The 24,098-nt window shown below is 38.0% G+C and overlaps 1 protein-coding gene across 6 annotated transcripts in view; it reads left to right on the top strand.

The window, feature by feature from the left end:
• camsap1b (calmodulin regulated spectrin-associated protein 1b) overlaps positions 1–24,098 on the top strand; it is a 112,070-nt gene that overhangs the window by 55,103 nt on the left and 32,869 nt on the right. Inside the window, exons 4-11 of one of the 6 annotated variants that reach the window (XM_043720467.1) lie at positions 1,489–1,569; positions 7,510–7,542; positions 9,854–9,913; positions 12,913–13,054; positions 18,038–18,177; positions 18,860–18,956; positions 19,290–19,461; positions 19,792–19,883. In XM_043720467.1, coding sequence (XP_043576402.1) covers positions 1,489–1,569; positions 7,510–7,542; positions 9,854–9,913; positions 12,913–13,054; positions 18,038–18,177; positions 18,860–18,956; positions 19,290–19,461; positions 19,792–19,883 — 817 coding nt within the window. The remainder of the gene's footprint in view (positions 1–1,488; positions 1,570–7,509; positions 7,543–9,853; positions 9,914–12,912; positions 13,055–18,037; positions 18,178–18,859; positions 18,957–19,289; positions 19,462–19,791; positions 19,884–24,098) is intronic. The other 5 variants (XM_043720468.1, XM_043720469.1, XM_043720470.1 and 2 more) reach the window with 5 other exon arrangements.

Raw genomic sequence — 24,098 nt, 5'->3', positions numbered from 1 at the left:
TAACATAGAATAGTTAGCAATGAATAGCAACAGTCAGTAATCACAGAAGGTTGTTGGTTCAATTGATATTCAGGCAGCTAGCTACATTGGCAAAAGGCCAGATTGTTGATCAGCTGATTGAATAAAGTTACAATGATGAAAATGCATGTTGCACTAATAACGCAGTGTATTTGAGTTCTTCATTTACTTCACAATGTTTTTTTTATTATAGTAATGCTGTTATGAATTATAAGGATTAATTTGGCTGACTTAATAATTGATCCAACTGGTTACCTGCAGTGATAGTTCGCTTACAAAATTGATACACATAAAATCTCCGACATGACTTTTAAAGTTATTGCTTTCAAGTCCTTGATATTTCCCTTGAAACATGGTAAAGAATGGCATTTAGTATATCAAAGATGATATTTAGGGGATGATTTGTTTGCAGAAACTTCATTGTTTTCAGTTTGATTACTGGTCAGCTATGATTGGGCATTGCTTCCTGTTGGCTGTAAGGCAGGTGGACCTGACGAGATTGGATGTTGACGGGCATTAAAGCTAACTCATAATTTTGATGTTACTGTGAGATCATAGCAGTACCTCAAATGTTAGACCAAAAATGATGGTGACTGTATAGTTTAATGTTGGTGAACTAGGAAGATTGCATTTTGAATTGTAACTAATCTGTATTGTTTGTGGTATTAATCACCTCTCAGGACTACAGTACATCCCAGAGTGCTAAATGACCAGTTAAGTACTTTTGCATTGTTGCAGCATAGTGAAATGTTTAGTCAGTTATGAACAAGGCAAGTTCTCACAAACAGCAATGTGAGAATGACCAGATAATTTAAAAGGATAAATATTTGTCAGAATATTAGATAATTCCCCTGTTCTTTGAAGTAATGTCTTGAGACCTTTTATGTTAACTACAGAGAGCAGATGGCACCCCATTTTAATATTTCAGTTGGAAGCTGGCACATTTGACATTAGTGTCGATATGCACTGCAGTGTCAGCCTAGGTAGTTGTGCTGAGGGCTCTGGAGTTAAAAGTAAATTCACAACTTTTTGACTCTTGAGTGAGCATTGACAGCTGTTAATTTTACAAGTGTGCAACATGTTTTAAATATGTCATATTTATAATTTCAGACATGTAACCTCTTATTTTAAAGAAGGCAATTTTTTTCCAGCATTTTGTTTTTAATCTCTTCTACTTCAGAGTGACCTGTCTCGAAGAATTATTACACGTTTTTAAACACTCTTCAAAGCTCTTTATTAGATGTTTATGTACATGATACATTTAATAAAAGTGTTTACCTAATGTTGTTTGCTGGAAAATAAGAAACTGAAAGGTTGTTTTCCTAGTTTTATGTTTCCTCAATCAGGGTTTATCTGTTAGGAATACAACTAGTATTTTATTTTTCCAATGCCCCGCCCTCCATGACATATTTACCTACACCTATTTATTTCCATTTTAAGATGCATCTCTTTGCTGCCTTGCCATTTCAGGTGAACTTAAAAATGAGAGAGATTACCGAAAAGGAGTTTAAACTTAAACAGCAGATTGTGGAAAGTCCAAGTCACCAAAAGGTTAGTTTAATGGATTTATCAAGTTGTCCTATGCCATAGATCAGTATTCATCAACCTTTCGCAATTAAATGCGTTTTTCCTCAAATGTACTTAAAGGATATGTGTCATCAAACAAACCACTTTTTAAAAAAATTGTTGTTAAATATACATTTTATTCTTTGTGCATCCTTTAGAATTTAATATTTAAATGAGGCATAAAAAGTGTATTATGTACTTTTTCAATTGAAAGATTGTAAATGAAGTCTTCAACATACAGCCACTTGTGTTTATCACTGACACTGCCAGTTAACGGATTTAATAATGATTGAGGTTTTCTTTCTTGATACCATTAATTTCCTCCTATGGTCTTTTCTTCTGGTCTTTTTCTTCTATTTTGGCACTGCATTGGTCAATGCATGTCCTGCCTTTGTCACAATTTCTACAATGAATAGATCAATGTGTTTGATACAGATCATTTTTCAAAAGTGTTTGTTCGTTTAAATATTTTAATGTACGATGGCTCACTGATCGCCTGTGGGGTTGAGACCTCTGATTCATATGAACTCAGCACACTTCCTGCCCTCTGCAGTTCCTATTTGTATCACTCAAGATACCTCACCACTTTTCCTTACTGATGGAGCCACCAGCTTTCTGACCGACCATAGTTCCCCATCACTATTAATTGTTGCCAAATATGACAAACAGCCTGGCTATCTGTCAGTGTTGAAAGGTAAAGGAAGACAGACATGCTTGGATGTATTCAAACAGGCTCAAAACAAGTGAGTGCTAAGAGACCTAGTGAAGAGCACTGTGAAATATCCTGCTCCTATGCTTGAAGTGGGTCGTTGTCAGAAAAGCAGTCTTGCAGTAGTAATGTAAGGTGTTGGTGAGTTCTAAAATGCAGTGTGTTATGTTGGCCCCAAATGTGCACTGATGTAGCTGTACGTATGTCAATGTCCCCCTTCATTTGATGAAGATTGTAGGTGGAGGCTTCCCGTAGAGTGTTCCCTGGAGTGCTGAGAAATGTTGGCCAAGATGGATATCTGACAAAGTGCTGGCAAGTTGCTAATGCCAGGTACCTGCCCAGACATTCATGTTGGGAACTGTCAACATCTAACTTCTCCCCACCGCCTGAGAAAATAGCAAACTCCATAAAAGTGAAATAAATTTAGATAATGTGATTTTAATGCATGCAAATACCCTTGTCACTTATTAGAGAGATTCTCATCTTTCCATTAAAACCTTGAATGGAAAAGTGAGCTTTTCTCTTTTGTTTACCCAGAATCTTGTTTCTGTTCTCACCATATTTTGCCAACTGATTTGCTATTATTAATTTCATTTGGGACTGGATGATTGCACCCTCTATGACTAGGTACACCCATAACCATACAGTTTGGAAGAGATTCAAGGACAATTGAGACTTATGGTTCTTCATTGGAGTGAAAGTATTGTGCAAAAATAGCTGCAGAAATTTTTAAAGTGATCAGGGAATATTTTGTGCAGTTTTACTTTTTTGGTGGTGTTTGACCTCTTGCTGTTTAACAATGCAATAGAGTGGCATGGGGCGAGACCAGAAACTGTTGAAGCAATTAACGTTAATGTTTAGCGGTTACAAAGAAACAAGCTTCTGTATCCCTAAGCTTTTACAACAACCATCAGTAACATTAAATTAGAAAAGACCAGACTTACTGGAGCAGGCAAAGGGAGGAAACTATAAAATTTAAAAGGGTAGCCTGCTGTTGAGATCCTGTATGTACCAATTGGGTGGAAGATCACAGCAGGAGGACAATTTGGAGACAACAATGGAGCCAATTAAGTAAAAGCAGCAACATTTATGACAGTGGAATAAACAGATTAGCAAGTTTTAGAGGAAGATTTGGGGACAAAAAGCAGTTCAGCAAGATGTAAATGACAGGCTAAAGTAGTAGAATGGACTGAACTTGAGGCAGTGGAATGAAGAAATCTGAGAACACTACCACCTGCAAGTTCCTCTCCAAGCCATTCACCATCCTGACTTGGAAAGATATAACATATAGCCATTCCTTCACTCACTGGTCAAAATCCTGGAATTCCCTCCCGAACAGCACTGTGGGTCAACTCAAAACATGTGGACTACAGTAGTTTAAGAAGGCAGGTCATGGTGAACTTCTCAAGGGCAACTAGTGAAAGGCAATGAATGCTGTCTAGCCAGTGATATCCATGTCATATGAATAATTTTTTTTTTAAAATGTGGAGTAATACCTTGAGTGGAAGAGAGCCCTGAGTTATTTGAAGCAGAAATAGAAAGTTGTCTGTAAGTTGCTCTAAGTGCATGAAGAAAGATTAAGAATAGCAGCAGGTGAAGTCTGGGAAGCTCGGTAACAAGCTAAGGGTGCTAAAATGCCACCTAGTGTCACAAGGCTCAAAACTGTATCATGACTGATTATGTAGAATTGCTGATCTGAATATTTACATGGGAGATCTATTATAACAAAAGGCATTATTCAAAATCATGACAGAGGCAGTCAGGTTTGTATCGATCTAAGCAGCTTCCCATATCTAATTTTGATTCCAGGCATTATTTCGGCACTGGAGAGGTGTGTAGAGAAGGTTTACATAGCTGATACCAGAAGTGCATGGATATAACAGGAATGGATAGACGAGCCTGGGTCTCTTGAGAAAAGAAACTGAGAGGTGACCTCATAGACGTCTTTAAAATTAAGAAAGGTTTTGATGGAGTTTACATGTAGGTAGTATTATTTTTTGTGGGGAAGAGCTAAACTAGAGGCATCAATATAAGATAGTCTTCAAAAAAACCAGTAGGCAATTCGAAGAAATTTCTTTACTCGTTGAAAGGTGAAAATGTGGAGCTTGCTGAAACAGGGAACGTCTGAAGCAAATGATATAGATGTATTTAAGGAGAGGCTAGACAAGCAGCTGAAAGAACAGGAAATAGATGATTGCAAAGGTATGTTTCAGTTAGAAAAGTTGAGTGAAGGCTCAAGTGTGTGCAAAAAGTTGGCATAGGCTGTGTGGCCAAATGGCCTGTTTCTGTGTCATATGTTCAGTGCAATCTTAGATATGCAAAAGGAACTGCTGGGAATATGGTCATGTTTCTGTGCTTAACTTAAAAAATACTTATTTTATTCTCTTTTGGGTTTTCAAGACACATTTGAAGACCTAACAAATGGCTTTTTCATTCCTTTTCTTCAAAGCAACTTATTTTAAGATGTGGTTGTAAGTTTGCTTGCTGAGCTGGTAGATATGTTTTACAGATGTTTTGTCACCATGCTAGGTTAAATCATCAGTGAGCCTCCGATGAAGCACTGGTGGCTCTGTCCCGCTTGCTATTTATGTGTCTTGGTCTGTTAAGGTGGGTGATATCACTTCCAGTTCTTTTTCTGAGACGTTGGTAAATGGAGTCCAAATCAATAAGTTTGTTAATGGAGTTCTGGTTTGATTGCCAGGCCTCCAGGAATTCCCGTGTGTGTCTTTCTTTAGCCTGACCCAGGATGGATGTACTGTACCTGTACCAACAACCAGCAGAACGAATGTCATATACAAAATACCCTGCAAGGACAGCAACAAACATTACATTGGACAGACTGGCAGGAAACTAGCCACCAGGATACATGAGCACCAACTAACCACCAAAAGGCATGACCAACTATCCATACGCACAGATGAAGAGGGACACCAGTTCAACTGGGACAATACATCTATCCTGGGACAGGCTAAACAAAGACAATCTGAGCTACAAATCTTCTCCAAAATCGCTATTTTAAGATATATTTTATCTTAGCATCATAGTTAAACTGGATTGCAAGTAGTGTCATACTACTTAATTTGGTATTGAATTCAATGTCGGAGCTTTAGTTCATTGCTCAGTGTAAATTAGCTGCAGGGATAAACTCAAATGTGTGTGTTGAAGACTCGCCTCTAAGGATTTAAGATGACTGTCTGGTCAGCAGGCTTTAATTTTGAGTAGCTACTCATTCTCTGTATTGTTTGCACACATGATGGAAGATTTGAATGATCACAATATGAGGCGGACTGCCTATATGTTCACATTAATATGCATGCTGGAAAGCTGGTTACCCTGATTTGCTTAAACCTATTTTTGATCATCTGATGAAAAAAAAACTATTGCCACATTTACTTGCAATCTAAATGGGATTATGAATTAATATGGGGAATATATCTTGGTTGGCATAATACTTGTATTGTTCCAGGCTGATGAGGCTTTAGATCTACCTGGTAAGATTTAAACATAAAACTGAAATCTGAAAGAGAAAACAAAATGCTGGTGATAAACAGTCAGTCAATAGCATTATAAAAGGAAAAAGACTATGTTACATTATATGGTATAATGCACAAGGACATAAACATAAGAACATGAGAAATAGGAACATGCATGGCCATTCAATTCTTCATGCTCTCTCTGCCATACAGTGAGATTATGTCTGTTCTTTCTGGACGATTGCTGTATAAGTTGATGTTTTAGTATGTAGAAAACTGTCAATCTTGATTTTAAGCATATTCAACAATTGAGCCTCTAGCCTTTGGGAAGGGAATTTCAAGGATTCGATGCGCTCTAAGAGAAGAAATCCATTCTCCCCTCAGTCCTAAATGGCCTGCCTTTAATCTGAGACCGTTTCCTCTGGTTTCGGAGGTCTCCCCTACCAATCCAGCCATGGGAAACATTATTTCCATATTTAGTCAGTCTGTTCTGTATTATCTCACCTTCTCCAACAATGCTGGAAAGAGTAGGCCAGTTTGCAGCATCACTGGGTGAGATCAGGTTTTAGCAGCATTTACTGCATCTTACATGTTAATTTGTAAGAAAAGTGTCATGTCTTTTTGGTCATATTTAACCTTTTGCAGTAATTTGTAATTTTTTTTTGTTTTCTCAATAGTCCTTTTTCCTGTCATTTTTGCCTGAAATGTGCCCCAGATCAAGAGAAATTTTGCTTTTTCAAATAATATTGAACTATTTACCATTTTCAATGGATAACTGTTTGAAACATCATGACAATTGGTGAGGCTGTAAATATTCTTTAAGAAATTGACTAATTTAAAGAATTGAATGGGGTGGGAATCATTCAAAAATGCTAAATATTATGAATGCGGGTTTTGAGAATTTTCTTGAAGTATTGAATGTAGTTCTTCCTCTGAATATTCCTGTGCCTGTGTGGAGTAGTGCATAGCCTCTGCACTAAACAATTGAAATTAGAGACAATTGTATAAAAAAATGGTGAGAATCTTTGACATCGATTGCTGTTTTGTTACATTTCTAAGGATAACAATGAGCATACTTATACAGAGATATGGCATGAATGACTATAATCATGTTAACTCTGGATAGTCTTCAATTTAGTGTAACTTCACAAGCCCAAGCCTTCAACTATTCTTTAAATCTAAAATAAGTCCCACAAGGAATTAATAATTTTACACAGATAGGGAGAATGACAGATTAGGCAAAGAATGCTGCTCAAAATTTGATTTAACAGTCTTTGATACTGCAATATAATTGAGATTTAGTTAGCATTTTACTCAAATCTGCTCTTGCTACTTTTCAGATGATTTTATTTTAGTGTGTCACTCTGATTTGGTCACTAAAAGCTGTTGCTTTAAATCTATATTTAATACTGTCAAAGGTGCCACATGTTCCCATTTTGTGGGATCTCTGATCAGATTGGTTCTTCTGAACATTACTCAATGGTCCTTAATTAAAGCAAAAGTGTTCACTTACAACTTAGATGTACTGGAGCAAAAAAAAACAAAGCCTGCTGATCATGATGGTTGTCAGCCTTTCATTTGGCTTATATGTAAAAAGAATACAATTTCATAAAATGTTAATGGTTTAACTGAACAGTGTGTTTTATACTTGCTTATCTCTGGTCTTTATAATGCTGTAACCAAGCTTTACTCCTTGTCCTTTTGATGCTTGAATTCTAACTCCTTTCCCTGCTTTTTGGGCAGTCTCCTTCAAAATGGTATTGGAAGCTGGTGCCCGTAAGTGAGCTACTAACCTTCTATTTGTACTTCAGTCATTCTCCATTCTTCTGAACTAACAACAGCAATAAATAACAATTTTTGCATCTACAAACAGTCTTTCTAATCAGGTTTATTTCTAAAGAACGCATTTTAAGGAATTAAAACTTTGTGAATATTGTAGAAGTATCTGATTATTTAAAACAAAGCTTAAATGCAGCAAAGACTTATTGGAGCTATTGGCTTTATTATTTCACCTGCAAGCTCCAGACTATCAATATGTTTTTCTTTCACTAATCATGAGTATTTACCACATACAAAGCATGGGCTCATGTTACACTGTAAAGACTAGTTTCATTGTTCAGAAGATGCTTTGTTGTTTATTGCTGAAAGTATTAGGACATCAGAAAACACTGTTGAGATTTTGAAACAATTGCTTGAGAAATAGAAACGATTTGTTGAAGAAATGAATGTTCTGGTATATTTTTTAAACACCAAGGGACCCATGTTCTATGTGTTGATTTTAAGCACTATATCCAATGTGTGCAGTTTCAGTTTGATAGCTGAGAACGTTTTCAGTAAGGCATTTGATAAGGTTCCACACGGTAGGCTATTGCACAAAATAAGGAGTTTTGGGTTTTGATGTGATTTAGGGGTTTGGTTCAGAAATTGGTTAGCTGAAAGAAAAGTGGTTGTTGGGAAATGTTCATCCTGGAGGTCAGTTACCAGTGGTGTGCTGAAGGATCTGTTTTGGGGCCACTGCTGTTTGTCATTTTTCTAAATGATCTGGAGGTGGGCATAGAAGAATGGATTAGTAAATTTGCAGATGACCCTAAGGAAGCAGATTGTGGATAGTGCTGAACGATATTGTGGAGTACAGAGGGACATAGATAAGATGCAGAGCTGGGCTGAGAAGTCGCAAATAGAGTTTAATGCAGAGGTAGTTCACTTTGGAAGGAGTAATAGGAATGCAGAGTACTGGGCTAATGGTAAAATTCTTGGTAGTGTAGATGAACAGAGAGATGCATAAATCCCTGAAAGATGCCACCCAGGTTGATATGAAAGCACATGGTGTTTTGGTGTTTATTGGTAGGGGGATTGAGTTTCAGAGCCATGAGGTCATGCTTCAGCTATACAGGACACCGGTAAGGCCACACCTGGAGTATCGGGTACAGTTCTGGTCACTGCAAAGGGTTCAGAGGAGACTTACTAGAATGTTGCTTGGTATGGAAAGAAGGTCTTATGAGGAAAGGCTAGGGGAACTGAGGCTGTTTTTGTTGGAAAGAAGGTGGTTGAGAGGTGATTTAATTGAGACATTTAAGAGAAGAGGGTTAGATAGGGTGGACAGGGAGAGCCTTTTTCCTCGAATAGTGAAAGTTAACGTGAGGGGACATAGTTTTAAATTGAGGGGTGACAGATTTAGGACAGATATTAGGGGTAGTTTCTTTACTCAGAGTAGTAGGGGTGTGGAATGGCCTGCCTGCAACAGTAGTAGGCTCGCCTACATTAAAGGCATTTAAACAGGCATTGGACATACGTATGGATGATAATGGAACGGTATAGGTTAGATGGGCATCAGATTAATTTAGCAGGTCAGCGCAACATTGAGGGCCGAAGGTCCTGCACTGTGTTGTAACATTCTATCTTCTATTTTGTTTAGAAATTAGGGCATTGTGAATCAATTGGATTATTCAGTAGATCTTTTTGCCTTAGGTGCTCTCAAACATTGAATATTTTTGCTCCTCATCAGGTTGTTTCATTGTGAGATGTGCATGTGCTTAAATCCTCTTAAAGCAGTGTCCTTTCCATTGTCTTTAGTTGTGGACATGGATGTATGTTTTCTTCTGCAGAAAAATTCTTGGGACCTGTCAAAACCCTCATAATTTTCCAAATATAAATACACCACAGTTGCTGATGTTTTCATTGGTAGTTAGTGTAAAAACATAAAAGAACACAAGCCATCTGTTGTCACCTTTGTACAGAGATGCTATGTTTAACTTCATAATTTTTCAAAAAAGCTGTTGATATGATAACTATTGCACAAAATACTAAAATGATAAATTTATTTAATGAATATAAAGCATCAAAACAGTGATCTCATGTTCCCCCAATCTGAAGACCAACATAAAGTCTGTTACTCTCTGCATTCCACCCTTAACCCTTTCCATTGCAAAATTGCAACTCCCCATCCCTTTATTGTACAAAGACTGTACAAAGTTTGGGTATGCTTGAAGTCTTTTGACATTCCCCTTTGAAAGTTTACAATTTTCTGCATGTCTGTGTATCTTTCATTGTTTCTTTCATCATCTTTCCTGTCTTCTGTTTGTGCTAGTATAATCTGATGCATGCCATAGCACACCGCATGTTGGAGCCAGAGGAATATGCTCGGGTGGTATAGTATGCTTCTTCATCTCTTTATACAGTGCAATGTGCATATTTTTAAATGATGCACCAACTTTAAAATCCTCAATTTTGCAAATTCTGCAGTATCTACTGCAAAATGCTTTCAAAATATGTGGCTAGCTAGTACTTCTGAGAGCTTTATTGAAAATTAATGCATAGTTTATACAATTTCTGAAAAACTACTATGGAACTAGAATTATCCTGTTGTTTTGAAGTTATATTTCCTTTGTGCTAAGTATAAATGTTTATTCAAAGTTCCTTAAACCAATCTGGTTGCTTTAGTGTCAGTTTTGGAATATTGATTTATCACAGGTTTAAAATATTTGCATTTTTCATTGGCACCCCATTATCACAATATTGCCTTTCAGCCAAGAGCAGCAACCCAATTGATACAAGCATTTAAATTCTTACTTTAATATTTTAAATGGATTTTTGTCTCTTGCATGATGTTGCAAAATAGGCGTTAAATTATATGCAAATAAGAGATATGTTAATTTATGTATCTTTAGATTGTCTTCCACGTTGGTCAAGTGTTTTGTAAAGATTTGAGTGCACAAATACTACATTAACTTTGTTTTTTCAGAAACCATGATTTAATTTTTGCTAAAATTATCTTGATGAGTAATGTTAAAATAGATGATCTGTTGAATCCGTTTACTGAGCTTGACAAATTCAATTGCCTAGCATTGATTTTTGTAGTTTTGGTTGCGTACTCTGTAGCATTCTAACAAGCTAATGGTCACACCAACAGCAGACTCCACCCTAGATCGTTCATAATCAGTACTGTTTAATTACAAACTCATAATTATTTGGAAGCTTGGGCTTCATTGTCCATCAACTGTTTTCATGTTAATGTGTGGATACAAAGAAGATTAGCACTGTAAACTCTCCATGGCTCTATTAATCTAGGAAAGATAAATTAAAATGTGCTCTTGACATAACAGTAGCACTAAAGTGGGCTAGGTTAAGAATACCTTCCAGATAAATTAACTAATGAAGCTGCTTAAATACAATTTCATGAAAGAAACAATGAAATTGTTTGTAACTTTTGTTTTAAGGAGATGACAGTATTCTGTCTTGGAATTTTATGCAGTGGTTTCCATTACTAGCACTAGTGTGGTTAGCAATGCTGCACCATTTTTTTTTCTGAATAAATGTTATTTTTAATTTGAGTTTATATTTGGATTCTCCTTCGTGCTCCAGACATTTGAAAATCTTGTCACTGAAGTTGTAACTGTACTATAATAGCTTTGTATCAAACTATAGCAAACTATTTTTGTGCTTTTCTTAAGCACAAGTGTCATAAACACTGTCGGATTTAACTAGCATAAAGCAAAATAGCTTACTCTGATTCTGAACTTCATATTAAATAATTTTTTTTGAAGTGCAAATATCATTAAATAGACACAAGATTGTGCTCAACTCGATCCTACAAATGATAAATGAGCGAAGTTTTGAATCACTGGATAAAGGGAGAATGTTGACCAGGATATTGGGTGAACTCATTAGTTTTCTATGTCTGAACAATTAACATTCATCTGACATATGCCATTGTTTAAATTTTTCATCTGAAAATTGATACCTTAAACAATATAGTCCTCTGTCAGACTAAACTCTGTTCTCAAAACCTTGAAGTGAAACTTCATTCTTATACCTTACTGACTTTGAGAGAAGACTACTACCCAGGCACTTAGCTTGCATTCTTTATATAAGCTTTCAAAATCTTTTCAAAATGGAAATTTTGAGTATAGACTGTTCAATATGTTTGAAAATTTGGTTGCTTCAGGTTAGCAATAAATAAGGTTAACTTGACCAAAAGAGCTTGAACTGCCTTTTCTTTGTTACCCATTACTATTTCTCCAGCCTCATTTTCCAGCAGTCCAAACCCATTCTTGCCCCACCTACCTTTCTATGTATCTTAAGAAAACTCTTATTTTCTTGTTTTACATTACTGGCTAGCTTACCCTTATATTTCATCTCCTCCCCCAGTATTGCTTTTTTAGTTATCCTCTGGTTTTCAAAGGTTTTCCTTATTTCAAGGAAAACATGTTTTCATAGAGAAGTCTTCTTATGGCATATTTAACCAATATAAATATCAATTTATTAAAATTGTGAATCACATTGTCACTTAAGTTTTGCACCACCTAATGTGATTTCAGGGTAAACAAAATTTCTAAAAATTCTGGGTGTGTACTTTCTATTCAAAAAATGTTGCCAAACATGGTGTAAAGAAACCGGCTTGATTTATTTTGTGGGAAACAGTGAGGAGTAGATTCTTAACTGACCAAATGTAGACACGCCCTTGCTACTAAAATCAGTAAAATGACATATGCCAGCATTATTGGAGTTATACCATAATTACTTATAATTTGTATTTATAACATTTTTGTTCTTTGTGTATGGCTTAATAATGTGTTTTTTAGAATAGAATTAGGATTGGGTATGGAATTATTTTACTAAAGCTTTTTTTTTAACTTTTGTATTTCATTCCTGGATAAGACATTGGCAATTTTGCTATAAACTAATTATATTGGCAACAAACAATCAACATTTTGTTTTCCTGGTATTGTGCAAGTATCAACTGTGCTGTAAAATCACTTGCTTCTCCACACTTGTACAAAGGTATGGAAAAAAGGTATAAGTAAGCTTGTATTAAGGTTAGTTATCAACTCCATTTTTATAGGGGCTGTTTTGCAACATTTTTGTACTCTATTGCTATTATTTCAAATTCTTCTGAGTATGTTCTTCCAGATCGCCTCTTAACATATCTTGAGTATCACATTAAATACACAGTCTATTGAACAAATACTGATCCTAAGAAAGCTTGGGCTGCTGAAAGGAAATTTTGGATAGAAAATAACACTTTTTTTGTTTTTGATATAAATACATTGCTTGCAGAGGTGATAGTATACAGTGCCACCTAAGTTGCTACAACATTAGATAATGGTTACAATTTTTTTAAAAAACTTATCTTTATTATTGTGTCAGGTTCGTTATCGACGCGATCACCCCTTGAACAAGCAGTTGCCATTTTTCCCTTTAATGGAAGATTTAATGAGGGATGTATGTGATGGCTGTTCACTTCTGGCAGTCATTCATTACTACTGCCCAGAACTCATGAAGTTAGAAGGTACTGGTGTTTAGAAATATGCTGTATTCTTGGCTTATCTCTTTACTGCTCTTCCAGTTTGTTCTGTCTGAATATACTTCACTAATTGTGTCTTCAGTATTTGCTTACATATTAAAAACTTAAAGTGAAAATATTTCAGTATTCCCTAGCGTTTTGTCATTTAATTTCTTCTTTATTCTTTGTTCTTATGTATGAGAAAATGTAAGCTGAGAGCTAGGTATTTATGCCAAATGAGTGTGTTGGTGTTTGAGCTCTCACTGGTTATGACTCATAATTGATTTTGTGTAAAACCACTAGTTCCAATAGATCTATTTATGTAGCATGTATCATTTCAAACTTAAAAAAAGAAACTTGGCTTTAGCTGGTCTTCGAGTCGGTGAAACACAGTGAAATATGAAGACAGAATACTGGAGAAACTCAGTAGGTCTGGCAGCATCTGTGGATAGAGGAACTGAGTTAGCTTTTTGAGTTCAATATGACATTAACTTGGGTCCCCTATCCAAAGATGCTGCCAGACCTGCTGAGTTGCTCCAGCATTTTCTCTTTTTTTTTTGATTTCCAGCGTCCATGATATTTTGTTTTTAGATGTTTGGTGATGTGGCAAAGTTGGTGAAAGATTACTTGAGGAAATATTCAATTTGAATATATACACATTTAAAAATAGAAAAACATAACTTATGCATCCATAATTTGACGACTTCCCCCTGATGATTCAGTCACTAGTTTTTCATACTTTGTACTTAGAAATAATCTTAATTGAAAACCACTTAAATTTGAACTAATTGTCAATACAAATTGTATAAAACTGGGCAAGTTACATATATTGAGTGAATGACAACATATAGAATCATTCATTGTCACATTGCCAGTAAGAGTTTGGAATATCATAAGACGTAGGAGCAGAATTAGGCCATTTGGCCCATCAGGTTTGCTCCACTATATGACCATGGCTGATATGTTTCTTAACCCCATTCTCCTGCCATCTCTGTATAACCCTTGGTTCCTATCTATCTCTGTCTTAAAGTCACTCAGTGACTTGGCCTCCACAAACTTCTGCGGAAATGAATTCCACAGTTTCACCACCCTCTAGCAGAAGAAATTCCTTCTCATCTCACTTCTAAAGGGTTATCCCTTAACACTGAGGCTATGCTGTCAGGCTATCGTCTCTCCAACTAGAGGAAACGTTTTCTCCACGTCCAACACTATCCAGACCTGTCAGTATTCTATAAGGTTCAATGAGATCCCTCCGTACCCTTCTAAACTCCAAGTACAGACTCTGAGAGCTGAACTGCTCCTTATATGACATGTCCTTCATCCCTAGGATCATTCTTATGTACCTCTTCTGAGCCCCCTCCAACTTCCTTGGATATGGGGCTCAAAACTGCTAACAATATTATAAATGTGATCTGACCAGAGTCTCATACGCCCTCAGCAGCATATCTGAGAGTAGTGATTTCGGAATGGCAGGCAGTGACCAGTGGGGTACCGCAGGGATCAGTGCTGGGACCGCAGCTTTTTACCATATATATTAATGATATAGAAGATGGTATTAGTAATAACATTAGCAAATTTGCTGATGATACTAAGCTGGGTGGCAGGGTGAAATGTGAGGAGGATGTTAGGAGATTACAGGGTGACCTGGACAGGTTAGGTGACTGGTCAGGTGCATGGCAGATGCAGTTTAATGTGGATAAATGTATGGTTATCCACTTTGGTGGCAAGAACCGGAAGGCAGATTACTACCGAAATGGAATCAATTTAGGTAAAGGGGCAGTACAAAGAGATTGGGGTGTTCTTGTACACCAGTCAATGAAGGTAAGCATGCAGGTACAGCAGGTAGTGAAGAAGGCTAATAGCATGCTGGCCTTCATAACAAGAGGGATTGAGTATAGAAGCAAAGAGGTTCTTCTGCAGCTGTACAGGGCCCTGGTGAGACTACACCTGGAGTATTGTCTGGTCTCCAAATTTGAGGAAAGACATTTTGGCTATTGAGGAGTGCAGCATAGGTTCACGAGGTCAATTCCTGGAATGGTGGGACTACCTTACACTGAAAGACTGGAGCGACTGGGCTTGTATACCCTTGAGTTTAGAAGAACGATTGAGACATGTAAGATTATTAAAGGATTGGACACTCTGGAGGCAGGAAACATGATTCCTCTGATGGGTGAGTGCCAAACCAGAGGACACAGCTTAAAAATACGGGGTAGACCATTTAGAACAGAGATGAGGAGAAACCTCTTCACCCAGAGAGTGGTGGCTATGTGGAATGCTCTGCCCCAGAGGGCAGTGGAGGCCCAGTCTCTGGATTCATTTAAGAAAGAGTTGGATAGAGCTCTCAAGGATAGTGGAATCAAGGCTTATGGAGATAAGGCAGGAACAGGATACTGATTGAGGATGATCAGCCATGATCATATTGAATGGCGGTGCAGGCTCAAAGGGCAGAATGGCCTACTCCTGCACCTATTGACTATTGTCTGTTATCTTTGCTCTCCTATTCTAGTTTGCTCACACCGAGGTGGCTCAGTGGTTAGCACTGCTGCCTCATGACGCTAGGTTCATTTCCAATCTTGGGTGACTGTCTGTGTGGGGTTTGCACGTTCTCCATGTCTGTGTGGGTTTCGTCCCACATTCCAAAGATGTGCAGGTTAGGTGATTGGCGATGCTCAATTGCCCATAGTGTCCAGGAATGTGTAGGCTAGCTGAATCAGTCATAGGAAATGCAGGGTTACAGGGATAAGGTGGTGGTGGTGGTGGTGGTGGTGGGCGGGGGGCGGGGGTAGGAGGGGTTTGTGAGTATGGGTGGATGCTCTTCAGAGCATCATTGAGTTAGATGGCTGCTTCCACATTGTAGGGATTCTATTGAACTTGTGTTACATTAGCCATTTTCAAGTCTTCTGGGACCCTCCCTGACTCCAGTGATTCCTGAAAAATCACCACCAATACTTCCACATTTCTTCAGCTAACTCTTTCAGAGCTGTGGGATGTAGTCCATCTGGTCTGGTTGATTTGTCTGCCTTCAGACCTTTCGGCTTCCCCAGCACCTTCACCTTAATGTCGGGCACTGCACTCACCTGTATCCCCCTAAAACTCTTGAAGTTCTGATAATGCAACCAGTGACTTTCCCTGTGAAGACTGATGTAAGGTACCTCTTCAGTTTCTCCACTATTTGTTAGTTCCCCATTACTACTTCTGCAGCCTCATTTTCCAGTAGTCCAGTGTCCATTCTTGCCTATCCTATCTTTCTGTACATCTAAATAAATTCTTGCATTATTGTTTGACATTACCAGCTAGCATACCCTCATATTTCATCTTCTCTCCCTCTTACTGCTTTGATTTAGTTATCCTCTGCAGGTTTTCAAAGGTTTTCCAATCCTCTAGCATCACACTAATCTTCACCATATTGTATGCTTTTTATTTGCTTTTATGCTGTCCCTGACTTCCCTTGTCAGTCATGGTCACCTCATTTCCTTTTAGTATGTTGGGATGAATTACTGCGACCTGCAGAAGCTCCTGTCTATTGCTACTCCACCACCTTCCAATCAACTCTGGCCAGCTCCCTAATCGTGTCTTTGTAGTTATCTTTACTCAATTGTAATACTACTACATCTGATTCCAGCTTTCCCCCCTCAAACTGCAGGGTGAATTCTGTCATATTAGAGTCCCTGCCCCCTTGGGTTCTTCACCTTCAGATCCCTGATCATGTCTGCCTCCTTATACATCACCAAACTCAGAATTACCTGTTTCCTAGTAGGCTGTATTGCAAGCTGCTTCAGAAAGTCACCTTGTAGACATTCCATAGATTCCTTTTCTTGGGACCCACTACCAGTCTGATTTTCCCAATCCATCTGCATATTCAAGTATCCCATGATTATTGTAATAGTACTTTTCTTCAAGGTTATCTATATCTCTTTTATTATTTTCTTCCCTACAGCTTGACTACTGCTAGGAGGCCTGTATGTAACTCCCATCAGGGTCTTTTACCCTTTGTGATTCCTCAACTCTATCCACGGAGATTCCAAGTCTTTCAACTCTAACACTATAATTTCATTTCTTACCAAAAAGGCAACCCTTCCCCCTCTGCCCATCTGCCTGTCCTTTCCTTAGGACTTGCATGCTTGGATATTTAGTTCCCAGCCCTGATTCCCTTGTAGCCCTGTCTATTTGATATCCACAAGATCATACCCTGCAATTTTAATCTGTGCCATGATGGAGCAACGTTTAGTGACTAGATATTTATGGAAATCAATGAAAACTTGAGTTAAGGGAGTTGAGTTTTGGTTTTGGATGTTGAGTTGAAAAAGAATGTAAAACTAAACCAACCAATAAGATAGTAAAGGTCCCCCAAACATTTCACAGGCCATGTTATTCAGAGCTCTTCTTTAGTATCTTAACCCTAAGTGCAATAAAGACCCTTTACTTGAAAGATCATGATCCAGTTTTCCATAATTACTGCAAGTGAAAAAAGTGGGGTAAAAACTGTTTCAGTTCACTAAAGCTTTCTCATCAGTAAATCATCTCATTCATCTTTGCTCCCAATTTTTCAATGTGCAAAATTCTTTACAAGTATTGACTTTCTCTTAAATTTCATGTGCCCCAGTTTTCAGCTTTTAATTAGAAATATGTTGTCACTGCAGAAAACCTTTGTCAGTATGCAACAAAAATAACTTTTGGGTAAAAGAACAAATATTGAAGAAAAACATGTAAAACTGTCCCAAATAGACAAGAATCTGAGAATTCCATGTGCCATGTAGGATGCAGTGCTTTTAGTTTTAAAAAAAGCCTTAGAAAGTCAGCGATGTTCATCTATTCTCAGAAAGAGTCTATTATCCTTTAATAACTCTTCAGCTATTTTAAGTTAATAGAATATTGATGACTATAGTCAACACCTCAATCTAAAAGGAATTAAAAGTTCTCTGTTAAATACATGATTATTATAGCATTGAGTCGACTGGTTTAAATGAGTTTCTGTCTTTTTTTTTGCAGACATTTGTTTGAAAGAAGTGACTTCAATTGCAGACAGCTTGTATAATATTCAACTTCTCATAGATTTTTCGCATCATTACCTGAACAAAAGTTTCTATCTGTCACTAGAAGACATGTTGTACAGTCCTTTAGTACTGAAGGTAAGATGTACATAAGAATTCCCTTATAATTTTAGTAGCATAATTGTACCTATGCATGCAGGGTGGCATTTTTTTTAGCAGCAGGTATTCCCTTGCTGAGGAATTGTGTATTTTTTTGTGTGCTGTGGATGAGGGAGGTACTGGAATATCTACATTCTTATTGCATATTGTTAGCTCCCCTGAAAGGCTTGTAATGGATTTTCTGTCTGAACCATTGTGGTCTTTATGATATCATTGTCCTAAAAGAATGTATGAGATCTTTGTCCAAAAAATGGTGGGGTGGAGGCAAGTAGCATTACATGCTCAAATAAGGTTTGTGCTTTGAAAGGGATTTTGGAAGCAGCAGTATTCTCTGTAGTAGAAAATGCAGTGCTCAGATTGGACTGTAGAAGTCGAGTTACTGCAGTGTATCCTGATTTTACAGTTCATCATTGATGGTGAGGATGGTTACTGAGTCCAACGGGAGTTGCTAATCGAGAAAGTTGTTCTATCCTGAAAGTCTTGCAACAGCTTCTGTTGTGTTCCCAGTCATATGAGGGACAGGAGTGATCAATTTGTGACAGAGAACTCTGCCTCTTGGATTTTCTTCTGGCATTGGTGACACTTTCTGTTAATTCAGTTGCATCCTTATGAAATATGGTAAAACAGATGTGTATAGAGAATGCCTTTCTTTCTATTCCAGCCTAACGTTATGGTTTTCATCGCTGAATTATTCTGGTGGTTTGAAGTTGTGAAGCCTGACTTTGTGCAACCACGGGAAGTTCATGAAATCAAAGATGGTACGTTTCTCAAAAGGTTGAACCTTCTGCATTCCAGTTTCTCTTCTGGTTTTTAAATGTAAATTATCCCTGATGTGGTTCTGTATGGCAGTTTAAATTGGCATTTTCATGAGCTCAGATGCCAGTATTAGGCCAAGCTAGAGGTTTCTTTTAACTGCTTGTTCCGACTGGAAATTGTGTAAAGCTATTTCAACTTAAATGTCTAATCAATTTCTGTAATATCATAATAAAAATCTTTCAAAGTAATCACAAACTTTTAGACTAAGGGAAGCCTAAATACAGAGGGAAGAAGTTTCTATGTATACTAACATTATATCTGCCACCTCAATTCAGCTAAAACACTCCTACAACAGAAGAGCTCTCGCCCACCCCTTCCAATTTCCAATGCAACAAAGCGGAGCTTTATGGTCAGCCCAGCCAATGGTCCAGGTGATTTGCCAACGTCTGTTTCACAGAGTAGCCCAGAAATTGGAACCAGGTATTGCCTGCATCCTGAAGAATTTGTGTAAGTCTGTCTCTGTCTGTCCTTGCCATCCTGGCATGTCCTGTATTTGCTTTGGTTTCCACCGTGGGTTCAGTGTTATGTATTATCATTCATATGGTCAGTAATTCTGTCTTTTCTACCTTTTTGTGCTGCTAATAATCTCTAGACTTGTGCTTTCAAGTTTGATTTGTAGCATTTAAATGAAAAATGTCAATAATTTTTGAGATGAATTGAAGAACTAAAGATCTGTCTTTTTCCATCTTTGATCAAACCTGTCTATGTATGTTTGTATTGAAAAGGAAAAAATACAATGGTTCTAAAAAAAATCCATTCCTTTTTGTGTATTTTTAGTAAAGGAAGCCCTGCATTCAGTCCTTCCCATCCGCTATTGCCTTTAAGACAGAGGCAGTACAAATGTCCCCTATCTAGTGAAGACAGCCCAGGTATGATTTGCACTGTATTCAAGCTGAAGAATGTTACTAATGAAAACAAAAAGACAAATTTTAGAAATGCTAGTTTTCTTGGCGGTTTGAGAAAGGTAGGGGAGTAGAAGTCAATGATTTTACCAATAGTTGAATTGGAAACTATGGTGGTCAGGCTAATTATTTATGCAATATCCACCAGTAATTTTATAATTGTTTTAATTGTCTGTTGTGACTTGTCTACTGTTCCTATTGTGTACAGATAGTTGAAGGTATAAAATGTGCCTTCCACAATTTTGAAAAAAAGATCTAAATTGATCATTATTCTATTTTCATGTCGTGGAAGCTGTTTCTTTCAATGTGAAAGTGAATAATTTCACTTCTAGGGTATTCACTTGCATTGTATTATTAATGAAATGGCATGGAGACAGACAGCTGAATCAAATCAGTCTTCCTATCTCTGTATTCATAGCACAGTACAATTGGAAGCTTCAAAAGATAGTTCCAGGACAGTTTATTATGACACTGGGTAAACTCCTCTGCTAATTTAAACCAGCCACACAGAAAAGATTTACTCTGTGCTGTAATCTGTTAAAATTCGAGAGGCAAATAATTATCCCTGACGTCGCTACTTAAAGTAAAAATTGACAACTTTATTCTTTAAGTCCAACAGAGAAAATTAAAACCAACAACTATTTATAACTCCTTTCTCTTAACCCTAGCTTTTACCTCCCACTCTACAATACTAGTCCAATTTAAAAAAAAAATCCCAATTAAGATTTACAAAATAAAAATCTCATTTCAAAACTAGTCAGCTTTGCTGATTCTCCTCTGTAGATTCTCTCCAGGTTGGCTTTGATGTCCTGCTGCACACTCCCCACAGACAGGTACCTTTCAGAGAGCTCTTCAGCTAGCAGTCTACATTTGGCAGTTCTCCCTCTAACTGTTCAAAATGTCCGGTTTTATATCCCAAAATATTGGATAATTTCATTGGTTCTAATATTCTCAAAATACTAAATTCAAATTTGTTTGGATTTTGGTATCTTGTGACATAATTTAAACTGGCTGAATTTGAATTTGTTTTGCTTCATGGCAACCCATCTGCTGCTGTTTGTTTTGACCATGTGTTATATTGTTACCTTGTTCAGGACTCTCTGTGCTTTGTCAGTCCTTGCTAGTTTTTCAATTCTTAAAGGTACAGTACACCTCTACACATTCATAACAAGTTACAACTCTGGCATCTACCTGACAATATGGAAAATTGCCCAACTGTGCCCTGTACATAAAAAGCAGGACAAATCCAATCTGGCCAATTACTGCCCCACAAATGTACTGTCAGTCATCAGTAATGTGATGGAAGGTGTCATCACAATGCTATCAAGCAGCACCTGCTCAGCAATAACTTGTTCAACGACACACAGTTTGGGTTCCGCTAGAGACACACTCAGCTCCTGACCTCATTGCACCTTTGGTTCAAACATGGACAAACGAGCTGAATTCCAGAGGGGAGGTGAGAGTGCCTGCCTTTGACATCAATGCTGTATTCAACCAAGTGTGGTATCAAGGAGCCGTAGCAAAACTGGAATCGATGGGTATCAGGAGATAAACTCTCTGGTGGTTAGAATCATACCTGACACGTAGAAAAATGGTCGTGGTTTATTGGATGCCAGTCATCTCAGCTACAGGACATCTCTGTAGGAATTCCTCTGGGTAGTGTCCAATGATCAATCATTTTCAGCTGCTTCATCAATTACCTTCCCTCCATCGTAAGGTCAGAAGTGGGTATATTTGTGCAATCATCAGCAATGTTCAGCACCATTTACGATTCTGAAGCAGTTCACCTTCAAGTGCAACAAGATCTGGGCAATAACCACACTTGGGCTGACAGATGGCAAGTAAATTGGTGCCACACAAATACTAGACTGTGATAATCACCAATAAGAGATAATCTAATCACCGCTTGACATTCAATGGTGTTATCATTGATTAGAAACTTAACTGGACTCACTGCATAAATGCAGTGGCTACAAGAGCAGATTAGAACCTAAGAATACTGCGGCATGTAAATTACACCTGACTCCCCAAAGCCTGTCCACAGTCTACAAGGCACAAGTCAAGAGTTCGATGGAATATTCCCCACTTTCTTGGGGAAGCCCCAGTAGCACTTAAGCTTGACACCATCCAGGACAAAGCAGCCTGCTTGATTGGAACTACATCCACGAGGATCCACACTCTCCACCGTCAATCCTCAATAGCAGCAGTGTGATCTGTCTATAAGATGCACGTGCTGAATAAAAGCAGTGAATAGTGTCCTTTGCTCATCTGTTTCTTTGTTCCTCCCCAAAATCCAAAATCATCAATCCTGATTTTAATATCCTTATCTCCGTTCCAATTGAAACTTACACAGACCCTGAATCAAACCCCTTCTTGAGTACCTGGTCCGCCTACCCATCAATAAAATCATTTTTGGCAATAAAGCATATGTCTGAGTATATAGATGATAATTTGTATCCAAAGTCCTGTGCAAAAATTCTTAGCTAATAATGTAGCTATGTTTACCTATTTTGTATCGTCTCTAGCCAAAACCTAAACATTGTTACTTCCTTAATTGTCACAATATGCAACAGAATTGGGTACACCCATGTGATTTAATAGATCTTTGATTCTGTAGTAATTTCTCTACATAATCTAATCCTATCTGTGCTTTGACTGGAGTCAACATTTCCTCAGCTATCATTTCCTGTCCATTCTCTATCAGGGCCAACATGTCCAGCAGGAAATCTGTTTTCAATCTATTGACAATCTGATTTTGAGGTGGCTTAACATCCCATTTCCCACATTGCCTTGAGCTCTTACCCCCTCCCCCTGCCAACCACTGTCACCATACCTACACTTGCATTCCTATTACCTCTGGGTTGCACTTCCAGAACCATGATCATCCTAATTTCTGTTTCTGAAGAGTTAGCATGGATTTCTAAAGGGGAAATTGTGTTTAACTAATTTTCTTGAGTTTTTTTTGTAGAGGTAACTGGGTAATGTTCTTGATGTGGTGTACATGGACTTTCAGAATTGATATTTCAATACAGGACCACACAATAGACTTGAGGGAAGTTCTAGGTGATGGAATAAAAAGGTCACTGGCAACATGGGTGCAGAATTGGCTGAGTGATTGGAAACAGAGAGGAATGGTCGATGGATATATTTTGGACTAGAGGAAGGTTTGTAGTGGAGCGCCCCAGGGATTGGTATGGGACCCTTGCTTTTCCTGATATATATCAATGATCTAGATCTTAGTATGTAAAAGACCATTTCAAAGTTTGCAAATTACACAAAACTTTGAAGAATTATAAACTGTGAGGAGGAATATGAAACTCAGGGTACAGGCAAGTTAGTGGAGTGGGCAGATGGGTTTCAATGCAGGGAAGAGTGAGTTGATGCATTTTTGTCAGAAAGACATTGTAAGGAAATATAAAGTTGAGGGTGTGATTCTCCAGGAGGTGCAGGAGCAGAAGTAATGTGGATGTATATGTATACAGAATACTGAAAGTGACAGGACAGGTAGAGAGAGCAATTATTAAAACCTGCTTTTTTTAATAAGAGCATAGGGTACAAGAGTAAGGAGGTGATGTTGAACTTGTGTAAGTCACTTGTTGGACCTCAGCTGGTGCATTGTGCACAGTGCTGGATGCTACAATATAGAAAGGATTTGAATGCACTGTGGGGAGAGCATCAAGTCGTCACAAAAAGACATGACCCACTCTCACAAGTATCTTTACATACAGATGAGGAAGGACACCACTTCAAGTAGAATATGTTCTGCAGTGTTTTGGCTCTATTTCTGACTCTGCCCAACTTTTGAGATTGCCAATATGATGTGAGATGGAAGTGTGTTGCTGGAAAAGCGCAGCAGGTCAGGCAGCATCCAGGGAACAGGAGAATCGACGTTTCGGGCATAAGCCCTTCTTCAGGAATGGGGAAAGTTTGTCCAGCAGGCTAAGATAAAAGGTAGGGAGGAGGGACTTGGGGGAGGGGCGTCGGAAATGTGATAGGTGGAAAGAGGTCAAGGTGAGGGTGATAGATCAGACTGGGGTGGGGGCGGAGAGGGCGGGAAGAAGATTGCAGGTTAGGAAGGCGGTGCTGAATTTGATGGATTTGACTGAGACAGGCTGGGAGGAGGGGAAATGAGGAAACTGGTGAAATCCGAGTTCATCCCTTGTGGTTGGAGAGTTCCTAGCC

Source organism: Chiloscyllium plagiosum, chromosome 30 (assembly GCF_004010195.1).
Source record: "Chiloscyllium plagiosum isolate BGI_BamShark_2017 chromosome 30, ASM401019v2, whole genome shotgun sequence".
Taxonomy (NCBI): Eukaryota; Metazoa; Chordata; class Chondrichthyes; order Orectolobiformes; family Hemiscylliidae; genus Chiloscyllium; species Chiloscyllium plagiosum.
This window is presented reverse-complemented; position numbering and strand designations above follow the sequence as displayed.